This window comes from Diadema setosum, chromosome 8 (genome assembly GCF_964275005.1).
Source record: "Diadema setosum chromosome 8, eeDiaSeto1, whole genome shotgun sequence".
Taxonomy (NCBI): Eukaryota; Metazoa; Echinodermata; class Echinoidea; order Diadematoida; family Diadematidae; genus Diadema; species Diadema setosum.
Window position 1 is genome coordinate 13,053,557 of NC_092692.1, and position 13,553 is coordinate 13,067,109.

At 39.3% G+C, this 13,553-nt stretch overlaps 1 protein-coding gene across 1 annotated transcript; it reads right to left on the reverse strand.

Moving 5' to 3' along the window:
• Positions 1 to 362: 362 nt before the first annotated feature.
• LOC140231380 (uncharacterized) lies at positions 363 to 7,159 on the reverse strand. Its single transcript, XM_072311504.1, has 2 exons — positions 6,759 to 7,159; positions 363 to 515 (listed from the first exon to the last, which is right to left on the reverse strand). The coding sequence occupies exons 1-2, from the start codon at positions 7,098 to 7,100 to the stop codon at positions 366 to 368; spliced, it is 492 nt and encodes a 163-aa protein (XP_072167605.1). The 5' UTR covers positions 7,101 to 7,159; the 3' UTR covers positions 363 to 365.
• Between the last annotated feature and the right edge of the window lie 6,394 nt (positions 7,160 to 13,553).

Here is a 13,553-nt window from a genome sequence, read left to right on the forward strand (position 1 = left end):
AGGAATTCAAAGTTTATCAGATGAAAATCGGGTTTGGAATGACTGAAACATCCAAAAACAAAGTTAAAAAAAATCGATGGTAATAAAATTTAGGTCCCACACTTTGACAGAATCGCTGTGTTTTTGATATCTCAGCCATTTCAAAACCAATTTTCATCAAATTAACATTGAATTCCTCATGGAATTACATGCTCTTTTATATCTCATAAGAGGTTTCTCATTATCTCACCAAATTTGTTAGAAACCTGAAATTTGGTCTCAACTAAAATTATACGATCTCTTTAACAGTAGTCATGAGTAGCACAATGTCCCATCAATGTTATACCTTGATGCGTTCTGGACGCTCGTTGTTGCTTAGCGCCATCTTATGGTTGGTAGAAGACATGTCCCACGGCGCTGTACCTGCAGCGAGCTTGGTACTTCCTTCCTGGGCCCACGCAGTATGTGTGTCGGTTGCACTTGCAGCGGAATGTCTGCTTGAACTTCAGCTTGCACACGCCCTCAACCTTACATGGCTGTAGAGTTTCAGAAGTAAAAAGAGCAGACGCAGCGGGTTTCATAAAACATGTTGTGCGTAAACCTACTACATTCCCGAATCTTATTGTGTATGTTTAATCGCTCGACCCTCGCAACTATTTTGTTTTCAATCTTCGACTGTCTCCTTTCCTCCTGCGAGATGCACGTATAATCCCGTTTCATCACTTTTGTAAGGCATCCTTTTCCTGTTAATGGAAAGAGGAGAATTCCTGGCAGATCTCCGGAGAGAATTCTGCCGATTTTGATATTCGAATCATCAATGTTCAGGTTCTATATTCGCAGCAGGAAGATGTGACTAACAATGCCAAAGATTGATTTACTACAATATCGTGCATCAAGGTTTAATCCAAATGATAGTACATGTGCATGTAAATGCAGTATCGCGTGCACACACACACACACACACACACACACACACACACACACACACACACACACACACACACACACACATCCACATAAATCGTAGAAAAGTGGGTCACCAAAATCATTCAACCAGCAGACTACCACTGCATACGAAACAGGAATAAATAACCTGTATGTGGTTTACGCTGTAGATGGTGGAAGTTTATATGGACACAAAGGAAGGGACATAATTAATTAGGAGAGCAATTAAGCGACAGGAAAAAATATTATAAAGTCAAGTACTGGGGATACATGAGAGCAACACCTTCTCCACAAGGCGGAATTAAAAGAAACCACGGACACATGAAAGCGGGAGAACGATATAAGAAACACGATATGGCATTCGTGAGGTATAGTGCAACATGAAGGCAATGATTAAGCACTATGAGACGATCAAAGAAACGACGACCTCACGAGGCAGGACAGAACGAAAAGGAATACAGGATAGGTATAATGAGACAAAAGTACACGATACGGGGACAGACACGAACTTACGAGGAACGACAACATCCGGGAAACGTGCACTCAACAGGCGGGAAAAAACAAACACGATTAGTAACATAACTCGCACGGCGAGAAAAAGTGACAAGAAGAAAGACTCCTGCAACGGCACAAAACATGAGAGAAATACGTGTTTGCAATTTTAGAGGACCGGACAATTTAAGAAAGAACAAGCACGGACGACTTATAGGTGGGACGAAGTATCTGCCTTGGGTTTGTTTTCACTCGAAGCCATTATAGTGGCCCTCGTTTGTATCGCATAATAAATTATTTAGGGGGTATAGGGGGTTCCCCTCGGGAAAACTACTTTAATTCCACAGGTGTTTGTCATTGAAGGCAGAGACAGCCAAATGAAATACAATAATGTTCATCATAACTTCTGGCCAGTAATAAAACTGTTATCTGTTTATATTCGTTTATATCAACATATTTTTTTTTCTTTATCATACAAACCTTTTGAAATATTTCATCACTTATTACATTTTGGGAGGGAAAATAATGATTGCACTGTAAAGTGCATTCTAATGACCCAATGGGTCACATGTAATGTAGCGATTTGTAGCGCGTCACACATCGTTTATTCATGAGACATCCATCTGTAGTATGTGCAACATGACACATTCACACATAGGACTTGCATTTCATACGCAACACACACACACACACACACAGACACACACACACACATACATACACACATACATACATACATACATACACATACGCGTACGTCTGCATACCACGTAATATGATCGCTACACGACCATGTATGAACATGGATTGAAAGAACAACAAAACAAAAAAAAAATAAAAATTAGTTGACCAGAAATGACAGATTTTTCGTACGTGTCACGTCCCTTATTCTACAAAAAAAAAAAGGAGAAAAAGATAATTTTCAAACAAAGATTTTGCAGCTTGGGGTTACTATCGAGATTCGTACGCAGTCTGGTTTGTGCGATATCTATGTGGTTCATTAGTTTATTACTTATCGATTTTTTTTTTTTTTGTACTGGTGTAATTTTAGTTGGTCAAGACAAACATATCCGTTCTCCGTGTAAAATTATATGCCTATGAACTCGGGAACCTACAGTTTTACAAGCTTTAAAGCTTTCATGTAGGCCCCATCATATTTCTTATGCTTACTAGCGACATTTTCACACGATATGACCATGTACATTTGTGTCAAGTATATATTTTTTTCTTTTTCTTCTACAATCAAAAGACATGATTGTATATATTTTGTATTCTTGTTTTGTTGTCAATAATTTTGTAATCTTATCATTGAGAAAATGGAAATCTGAAACAAAATTTGAACTGAATTTGAACTATCCTCTTATCTGCCGTTTGAAAAATCGTGTACAGAATCTAATGAGATGCATACAATATGCACCAAAAAAGACGAGGTATGCGTGGCGTGCCCCTTACTTTGCTGTCGTATACGCACCAAGAGACAAGGACGACCGTCATGCTTGGGAGGGCTAAGCGAACCCCCAAACGTGGCGATTAAAGGCAATAATCTACCCAAATTCTCATCAAAATATTCCACCGATTTTTGCCTCAATTCTGTATGAAATAGCCTTGTAAATTCTATAACAAATTGAGTATACCGTGTGAGTGTAACTGGTACGGTTTTGTTTGACAATAACAAAATTTCTACATAATTATTGTCGTGTTTGAAATGACTAGAAAACACTTACATTGTGACGAATTAAAACCTAATTATATTTTGATTTTATCATTGCATTTGATCACTTTCATATCATGAGACAAGCTCACACTTGTTTCGTTTAAGCTACGAGTTTGAAAGTGTCTTTTGTGATGGCATGATTTATGACAAACGGTATCTCAATAACAGGCATACATTCAGTAATTACATCACCTTATGTGCAAGTATCTTGAACGGTTTTTTTTTTTCCATTAATAAATCATCAGCCATTATTTCTTTAAATCGATGAAAATAATAAAATCAGATGGGAGCATAGCAGTGCACGTGTTATGAGGCGTTACGCAATACCTACGTACGCATCACAATATATCACGTCAAGATCACTGTTTTCATTTTTATTTTTTCAAATTTGAATTTTTGTTATTATCATTGGCATCATACTACATGCATTTCTACTACCTGTCCTGCCTCTACTATTTTATCATCGGCACTACTTCTCATGATAGTGATATTATGACTTTAACTGTTATTTCTGATATCGCTGTTTTGCTTATTGTTGTATTGTTATTATTAGTATAACTATTATTATTGTTATTGTTGTTATTATTATCATTATTATTATTAATATTATTATTATTGTTGTTATCATTATCATTATTGTCATCATTATCATTATCATTATTATTATCATAATTACTATTATTATCCCAATCGTTATCTTTATCACTCTCATCAGCGTCAACCTGTTTTGCCAACGGCCATGGTGCAACGAGAACCTATAAGGTATATAGTGCATATTATTATCTCTTTGCATGCGATCCCTAATGAGCAGTTGTCACTTTGAATTATTATTTCCATAAAGCTATGTACACCTGTATTCATGGCCTGGTAGCACCTGAGGGACACGAACAGAGTGTGTTCGTAAGGTGGAATTGACGGTGTCGCGCTGGTTATGCGGAAGAACTTCACTGAAGTGTGGAGTGCTTTAAAGGGCAATTGCGGACCAGTCAAAAGTGAATTTGGAAGGGAGAAGTTCTAAAAAAGTTTATAAGCACAATAGTCCAATTGTGAAAATTTGATGAAACCGGGGTAAAAATCAAGAAAGTTATAAAGTTGTTAAGTTTCGGCGATTTTTGCCAAACAGTTCTCGAACAGCTCATGAATGAGCAAGCTGCTGATGTCATCATTTCACAATATACTGCTGAATAATTCAAAAGTAATGAACAGTCAGAGATGTTATTATTATTGAGACTGGAGCATAATTGTACTCGAACAAAAATAAAAAAGGCCGACCTTAAAATCCTATGAGTTTTCCAAAAATTATATATGGCAAGATGTTAGCGATGACATCATCAACTCACTCATTTGCATATTCATATTAGATTTTCAAAAATTGTTTTGTGAAAATTAACGAAAGTTCATAATTTCATAACTTCCTAATTTCTTTCCAATTTCGGTCAAATTTTCACTAATGTGTTGGTAAGATTTTACTCGTTCTTTTCAGGTTAACTCTAGTCTGGAGTTGCCCTTTAAAGCGCAATGGTCCTCCATATGTACAAATTGGCTTCAGTGAAGGGACTGAAAAATCATCCATAGAGAACGGTAGAAATTTTACTTGTCTCTAGATCAGCGGGAGGCCATTACATCATAACCTGATCCAATTTGAATATTTAGTTCTGACTTGTAGATCTATATCCGTGAACGCGTGTAAAATCAACATGATTTTACGCAGCTTTCGCCTTATCCATCACCAGTTTTATCCAAACTTGTGTCATTTTCTTTAAGTAGAGTATTATTCTTATGTTCATTTGAAGTCCAATTGAAGGTAGAGATGAGTTTTATAGTAAGCAGTCTGTTTTATAGTAAGCAGTCTGTTACCTGGGGCCATCTTCCTCGTCAAGCTTAGCTTATGATGATGGTCCCCTGCATTTCATTCTTATCATTTCCTATTGCTTCCTTTCATATATGATATTCGTTCTTGAAAAAAAAAATGTATGTAAGATCCAAACGTTACGAATATTAGCTGTGTAAATGACTATGTAAGTATTTTGTTGATTTGTGGATTTGTATTGATTTTGAAATGCAGAAATAACTAGAAATGTCGCTATGGCGACTGATGCCTCCGCCATAGTGCATCATTCTCCCAATAGGTGTACAGTACAATGTCTTCACAATGTGTGATGACAGTTTCACATAACTGGCAGAAATATCTTGAATGTTCACTTTCCACGAACTGGGTTTGCTATAATTGTCTATTAACAGTGCAGGTACGCATATTTGGGGAATTGAAAATTTTTACTTGACTTCTGACCGATCTTTTTATAAGTTTATACATTGAGTATAATTTTCAAGGTATGAAGAAAGAGTGTAATTACAGTACAAAATATATCTTTTTTTTTCATTTAAACCTGACCTTTGACCCTTAACGTTTGACCTTTGACCTTCTGGCTGAAAATTTCCAAGAGAATCTCCATTAAGTAATACATGTACATATATCAAATTTTAAAACTAATAATGCAATCATTGCATATACTAGTATATGAGGAAAATAGTAACATTTTGAGGAGTTGACCTTGACCTTTGACCCCCTGACTATTGACCCATGACCCCTAAATTCCCTATATAATCCCTGCCAGTCAGTACATGCATATGTACCAAGTTACATGAAGATACATTGAACTATTTGCGAGAAAAGTGATATTGCAACATTTTCACCTAACCTTTGACCTTTGACCTTATGACATGAAACTCTCTCTGGATAATCTTTACGCAGTAGTACATGTCTACACAAAGTTTCAAGAAAATAACCGCGGGCATTGCACAGATATGGGGGAAATAGCAACATTTTTTGCATTTGACCTTGACCTTTTGACCTTTGACCTCTTGCCAATGTCACTAAAATCTACTCAACTAATTGTCCCATCATACATCATCCTTGGACCAAGTTTGGTGAAAGCTGCTTCATCCAGTTTTGAGTTATCATGTAAACAGATAGATTTTAGGATTTGACCTTGATCTTTGACCTTTGACCTCTGTCCGATTTCACTGAAAAACTAATCAAGTAATTGTCCCATCATACATCATCCTCCAAGAAAGTTTGGTGAAATTTGCTCCATCTAGTCTTGAGTTATCGCGTAAACGGATACAATTTCATGATTTGACCTTGACCTTTGACCTTTGACCTTTAGCCGATTTCACCCAAAATCTAATCAAATCATTGCCCCATCATACTTCATACTTGGACCAAGTTTGGTAAAATTCCAGTAAATATTACTCAAGTTATCGCGTAAACGAAAGCGGACGGACGTACGTTAGGGACGTACGGACGTACAGACGTACGGACGTACGGACGGACGGACGGACGGACAACCCGAAAACATAATGCCTCCGGCACCACTACGTGGCGGAGGCATAAAAACTGAACTGAACTGAACTGAACTGAAGTCTCGTGAATATTGAATGAATATTGAATATCTTAAAAATTTAGAAGATAACAAGAAATTGTATACGGAGACGAAGTTATTATTAATTTTAGACTGTATTGAAATCCATGTCATTGGAATTGTTCTGGCAAAATTCAAAAGAAGACTAGACAGAGATGACAGAATGTGAAACATATTCTTGAGATGTCACACAAAGGAGTGTTTACCAGGAATGATGTGTAAGCTGTGATGGACCTGTCTAGCGAGCTGATCCCCACGAAGTTCTTGTTCCATCGCGCGCCTCTCCTGGCCCGTTCGTAGTACTCGAGGAGCCGGTCCTGCGCGCTGAGCCCGTCGTCCTCATCCTCGCCTCCCTCCTGGTCGATCCCTTCTTGGCCGGCCACCATCGGGGAAGGCTCGAACATGTTCTCCAGCTCATCCTCGGTCATGAGATTGGCCAAGTCGCCGTCGTTCTGAAAGTCTTCCTCGTCGTCGGCGAACGGGTAGCCGGACGCCAGGGCGAGAAGGGCGAGGCTGAGGCACAAGAGAAGGGTGGAGCTGGGCGCCATTTCTGTTCGTATCCTGCCTAGTGGCGAGTTGGAATGCTGGCTGAGTGGTACTCCCGTTGACTTTGACGAATCTCCCGGATGACAAGCACTTTCGTGGTCTTGGATCAACCTAGATATTTCCCTGAGATCAGGATGATTGGGCCAGAAGAGAAAAAAATTAAGGAAATATATTTGATTTTTTTTAAACAAAAAAGAGTAGAAGAAGTGGAAAATAATTTTAAAAAATTATGAGAATAGGATACGACACATGAAAGCACGTATGAACTATCACACATATCCCCCAGTTGAAAGCAGTAACCCCATGATTTTAAAACCCTTCCCATAATCATAGAAAGTGCTACTAAAACAATATAACAATCCCTCATATCTGGGGTAGCCGATTCTATGTCTATACAACTCTGCTCTTCCCCAGAGGATCCTGTGCCAGTATCAGTATTCCAAGATCGCAGGGTACCAATTTCATAGACATGGGTGTGGGGAATATAGCAGGCAAACATCTTGCCCGGATATCTTGGCCAAAAGAACCTTGTTTCATAATTCGGATTAACGAACCTTCGGACTAACGAACGTCACCAGCTAAGGACCGGGGAGGATGCGAACACAAACATGAGAAAGGAACGATTTTTGTGTAGAAGTATTGATCCTTATCGACTGTGTATACTACAGTGTTCCGACGTGATACGGTACAATGTAAAAATACTACATGTATTATAAGGCATAACAAATGACTCCATGCAAGAACAGCAGACTTGTGAATGGACCATCACAATGTTGTTTCCTTTGAATGAATATCTATTTTGATTTGTTTATGCAAAATGTATGATTGTTTCTTATTTGGCAAATAAACATGACTGCGTTCTCATAATTCTTGTACTTCTCCAAATTCTTTGACAGCCTAAGAGCGGTCGGTCACTTGGTGATTTAAAAAGTACTTTTAATTCTCCTTATTACGTGATTGTTAATGAATTGTCTCTCATTGATCTAACAGATGGATTTTCTTACAGTCTAATCGTGTCTTTCGTCATCTTAAGTTATACGAAAGTTCCCCCCCCCCCCCATTATATAAGCCTATCCCCGCTCACTTGATGTTAATCTATTCTAGGAACATCTCTTACAATACCTTATGCTCCATCAAGATTTCAAAAATGTTACATGAACTTAATTATAGGTAAGCTTGCATCATTAGGAAGCTCAAAATAACGATTTAAGCGATCAGATTGCCCCGACCATTTAGAGCTTCAAGTATCACAGAGCATGTCGTTCTACGTAAATCACAAAATGGGAGTTCTTGTTCGTTTTCGCAGGGATAAAACGTTCAGTTCTTTCAGAAATCTTGCTTCATCCTTCCAAATTAGCTACCCACTCCAATGGGCTTAGCGACCACTTTGAGATCAGCGAATGCAAATTGCTTTTGACCAACGCAAAGCTCCTAATGACAAACGACATCCTTGTCGCTTAAACCATTAATATTTTAGAGACAGCTTTGATGGGTCCCTTGCACTGTTAATGTGCGTGGTATGATCACATGTATCCGCATTGATCGATAACCATGATTATTCAATAAATTGACCCAGAAAGAATACATCATTCTTTCTTATTCTTTCTTATCATGACCAGTTCTCGTGAGCTTTCACATGACATTTGCTCTAGAGGACATTCGGTGAGTACGTCATTCATTCGTTCAGCGAACGACAATAAAAGGTCTGTTAAAAGGAACAAGAAGGTTACGACAACCATCACTAATACAAAGTTTCAAAAAAAGGGCTACGGTCGTTTTAGAAGTCCAAGCCGTAAATTCATGGGCGTAACAACTTTATATGCTTGAATCTGTATATTGCTTAAAGAATATTTCTGGAGAGTTTTTGTTGACAAAATTGAAGTGCCGGAGAAAGCTGGAAAGTAAGCCTTGTACCATTAAACGATTGGTGGAGAGAGAGAAAAAACTAAATGAAGGCAGAGACATAGGTGGAGTTATTTAGGGTGCACGTCACGAGCTCGACACCTACGAGCCATACAACCAATGAGTTATACAGCCCACGAGTCATAGAGCCCACGAGTCATACTGCCCACGAATCATACAGCCCACGAGTTATACAGCTTACGACTCATACAGCCCACGAGATAGACACTAAGTGAACAAGGAGCAAGAGCTCTACATCAAGTAAAACAGGCCCATGAGCTGTACGGCCCGAGAGCTGGGCACTAGGCAAAAATTCCCATGAGCTCGACATTACATCAATTAAGCTCACGGGAGCAGTGCCAAGCTGGTAAACTTTTTTTTATTACTATAAATAGTATAGTGTCGAGATCGTAGGCCTTATTTGCCTATAGTGTCTGGCTTGCTCGTGGACCTGTTTTACTCGGTGTCTAGCTCTTGGGCTGTACGGCTCGTGGACTGCCTGACTCTTGGGTGTATGAGTCGTAGACCGTTATTCAACGTCTTCTTCACCAATTAATGATCAACTGGTAATCACTTGCTATAGTGTTGCAATACTTTGTAAAAACACATAGGGCCCTCTGCAAGTTACGGACTTAATCCCAATGTCAAAATTCCATTGCCATCGCGAAGGATAGTATTCGGTTGTGAGTAAATTTTAAGTAAGCCATTTTTGCCAGATAGAGGATCAAAGAAACACTGAACGCCATTCAGTCTGACTCGTCTCGATGCCCACGAGGAAGCAAAAAAGGGGAGGGGTGATTCTGGTCTCTTGCTTTGCACGGCATTTTGTGAGTCATACATGCAGACGAACAGGTCCCATTATCAAAACGTATAAGTTGTGCCATCGGAAGAGCTGTGACGTCAGCTGAAAGAAGATAAACCTCTTTAAAGTGTTTGTAGGAGCACGATAACAGAGTCTGTCTGTGCAGGATGTGATCATGAATAGATATAAAATTCGGAAACCTCATCGCGGAGGAACAACCGAACTTTTCCATTACCGTTTGCAACCTGTTCTCATGCAGGGGTCAAGAAAATTCCGGGCTAGTGGTTAAGAGAGAGTAAAGCCACATGAAAACAACAACAGCCGCAGCAGCAGGAGCAGCAAAAAATCATGCGCGTAGACCTGCGGAACCTACCAAAGTCAAGGCCATGTAATATGACAGCGGGGAAAAGCTTCTATAAGTGCACTTTTAGATTGTATCAGGGCGGGATTTTAGCTTTCGGAAACAACGCGCTGACAAAATACCGATACTTTCAATGAAAAAGGCATCTGTCGATCGAAAGATGGGCGCATTGAGTGTTGGTGACACAGAGTGGAGTCGCTGAACCGGAAGTAGATTAGGCGTACTATGCACACAGAGGTCAATCGATCGGCGTCATCACTCTACACTGGCAGAGTGTTTTCTAATGTGATCCGATCTCGGTGTCTACCCCGACAGTAATTTATATTCAGCAGACTAAATTATGAGTGGATCCCTCGTCCAGTTTACATCGCGGCCTAAACGTTCGGGATATCAATTTCTCTGTTGCGTATGTGCCACATCTGTTCCTAAAATGCGTCAGATTTAACTCTTTACGCGACACGCCGTTATATTATTGACATTCCCGCCGCGCAGTGACAGCCAAAATGAATTTTACATGTGATGAACCATTTACAAATAGTGGCAGGTAATGCATTCTCGACCATTTTTTTCTCACCATCTATACTTGCTTCGTCAGTTTATGTCCCACAACGGGTTTCCCCGAGTGACATGCAGGGAAGTGATATTTCAATGACAAAGAAAGAACAAACAAACTACACATCCCCGGAACAGACACTCGCCTCGAATCTTGAATGTGATGAAATATTTCTGGTAGAACTGCCTTTGATATTATGCACTTGCCTGTTATGCCTGTGGCAAGTAGCAATTTCGTCAACAATGCGTTTGTTGTTTGTTTGTTTGTTTGTTTGTTTGTTTGTTTGTATGTTGTTGTTGTTTTTTTTTTCCATCTCCACCCATAAATTAGATGGTGGGATTTAAAGAGCAATAAATGTTTTCCTGAGTGGCATACTGAGAATAAGAAAGAAAACAATTTTCGGAGGACTCAATCCCCAGGCATCACCGATACTTAAACCGCGACATCATTATCCCCACACGACAGTCGGATCAAACCGCGCCCAATGTCACTAGGCCTGTAGATACTTCCCATAAATATCGTACGTCTACCAAAAGAACACTTTTTTCACCATCATTCACTGTGAACATGAAGATTACATTTCTATCCTGCTCCACCAATCACCAATCACAACCACTATTTATAAACCTACCACTAGACCGCCACATCATCATCATCATCATCATCATCATCACCATCACCACCATTGTCATCCACCTTGATGCCTACTTCTTCACTTATCAAAATCAGCGCAATCACCACCGTCACCAATGCAAAAAAAAAAAAAAATCATCATCATCATCATCATCATCAGTGCTACAGTGGTCACTATCACTTCCGGTTACAAACGTGATACAGTGATGTACCACCACTTCATTATCAAATGCGGTTGCCACCAACAACGATCATCGCAATACCAAGCACCATGTACTCTTCAATCACTGTGACCTCCCACCATCACCAACATCAACATCCTCACCACCATAGACACCCCCCCCCCCCAGCAAACCAAAGAAAGACATCACCACCACAGCGAGGGCTACCAATAGTTTGGCAAACATTTTTGCATTCCTGTCCTGCAATCACAATTACTAACAATTATTGAGTACATGTACTATCCACGGGTCATGAAGGTCTGAACCTTACGTGACACCTTGTTTCTCACCTTATCATTCTATCTCTTCTTAATCTAGGCTTCAGTTTCTCTTGACTAGGGCTTTTGATTTAAAAAAACAACAACAACAACAACAACAACGATATTTTGTCCTCGTCACACATCATCATTTTATTTACGTCTATGACATAGCCCTTTCACTGATGTCATGATATTAATATTGATAAGTGCTGTCCCTGTGGAATCATAATGACTCCTTTTCTTTTCCTTTATCTTGATCTTCGTTTTCCATTTCTGTGTGTGTGTATGTTTCTTTTTAAGTAAAATCATTCAATGTTAGCAGTTAGGCACGATTTGGGAGAATGGTGGCTTCATGCAAAATATCAATTGATTGTGCTCTTAATTCTCCTTGAGGCTGACGTGAGAACATTTTTCTTACATTTCGTCACTAGCTCATGTCAAGAATTTAATGCGAAGCGGCAATGGTGCAAGGAAAAGAAGAAGAATACAAATCGACTCCAATTTTATTTGAGAAGGTGACAAAAAGACACGTGTTGGCTTGTCAAGGGACCATTGTTGAGACATGAGACGTGTAGTTGAATTTTAATTGCCAGCGCAGATGTTACTCTCTCGGATGAAATAATGATCTTCTGTAATGAAAATGAATGTATGAAAAGATTTTAAAAAAAGCATCTTTACAAAAGTTCTTGCTCTTTATTCCGCAAAGTTCTGCTTTGATGGTGATGGTAGTTGTATCAACCAATTCCTGTCATAACTTGTCCTGTCGCTGGAACATGTTCCTGAATATCAAGCGATATTGCAAAGAAAAGGTCTTCATTATGAATCGTAATAAGATCGTGGAAGTACTAGTATTTCGTTGTTTGCTCTTTGGGAGATCGTGGCTGAAGGTTCCTCTTGTTTTAATGAAACGAGTGGGCATTTTATAACAGTTGCCGAGAAAAGAGAAAGTTCGTCTCCAGAAACGAGCCTTCTTGGTCATGCGACCTTTGTTTTGTTTCGTTAATGTCGTTTGATTAGTAGGAGATTATTTTTATTTGACTTGTTCTAAAAGACGTGAAGAATTTCTCGAGTGCTATCATTAGATTCAACATTTGTTATTTCATGTCTCCATATACGGCATCACACTGACTGATTTTCTGTCATTCAAAAGACCTTTTTATAGGGGGATGAATTGTTTCATAATTTCTGTCGAATGTGCTTTGTATATTTCACTCTTTTGAAGCTCCACAATGTTTGATTTGCAGATTTACATTTTTTGTTTCATCGACATGCAAGATGTCATACGAAGGAGTGATGATAAGGAAGTTCTTGAAGATTTATGAAGAATTTATCAGAAGAATGTAAAAATCAACCAGCCAAGGAAGTGTCTAATTGGTCACATCGTGTGCCTCATTTCGTCGCTTCAGGCATAAATCACATGAACCGGAAGCGAATGTTCTGTTTGTGGTCATTACGTGTTGTATAACAATGCGCTCCGGTAAGTGCGCCAGTGGTGAAAAACTCTTATCTGAACTCCAATGATAGCCACTGATAGCACGCGGAGTTTACTAACCATGCAAAGATACTGTGTTGTAGCTCCATGGTTCATGCGCGGCTTCATACATGCCAGTTCGCGCCATCACAGGAACCCGGCAACAAGGTCCTTCTGCCACTCGGAGCGACGGTTATAGAGAAACTTCTTTTGGAGCACTTCTCGCATCATTCTCCGCCACTATTGCTTTTT

Excerpts from the sequence above, each read along its gene's own strand:
- LOC140231380 (XM_072311504.1), bottom strand. The coding sequence starts at position 7,100 with ATGGCGCCCAGCTCCACCCTTCTCTTGTGCCTCAGCCTCGCCCTTCTC. Across the intron at positions 516-6,758 it reads CAGCTTACACATCATTCCTG|CCATGTAAGGTTGAGGGCGT; the intron begins GTAAACACTCCT and ends GAAACTCTACAG.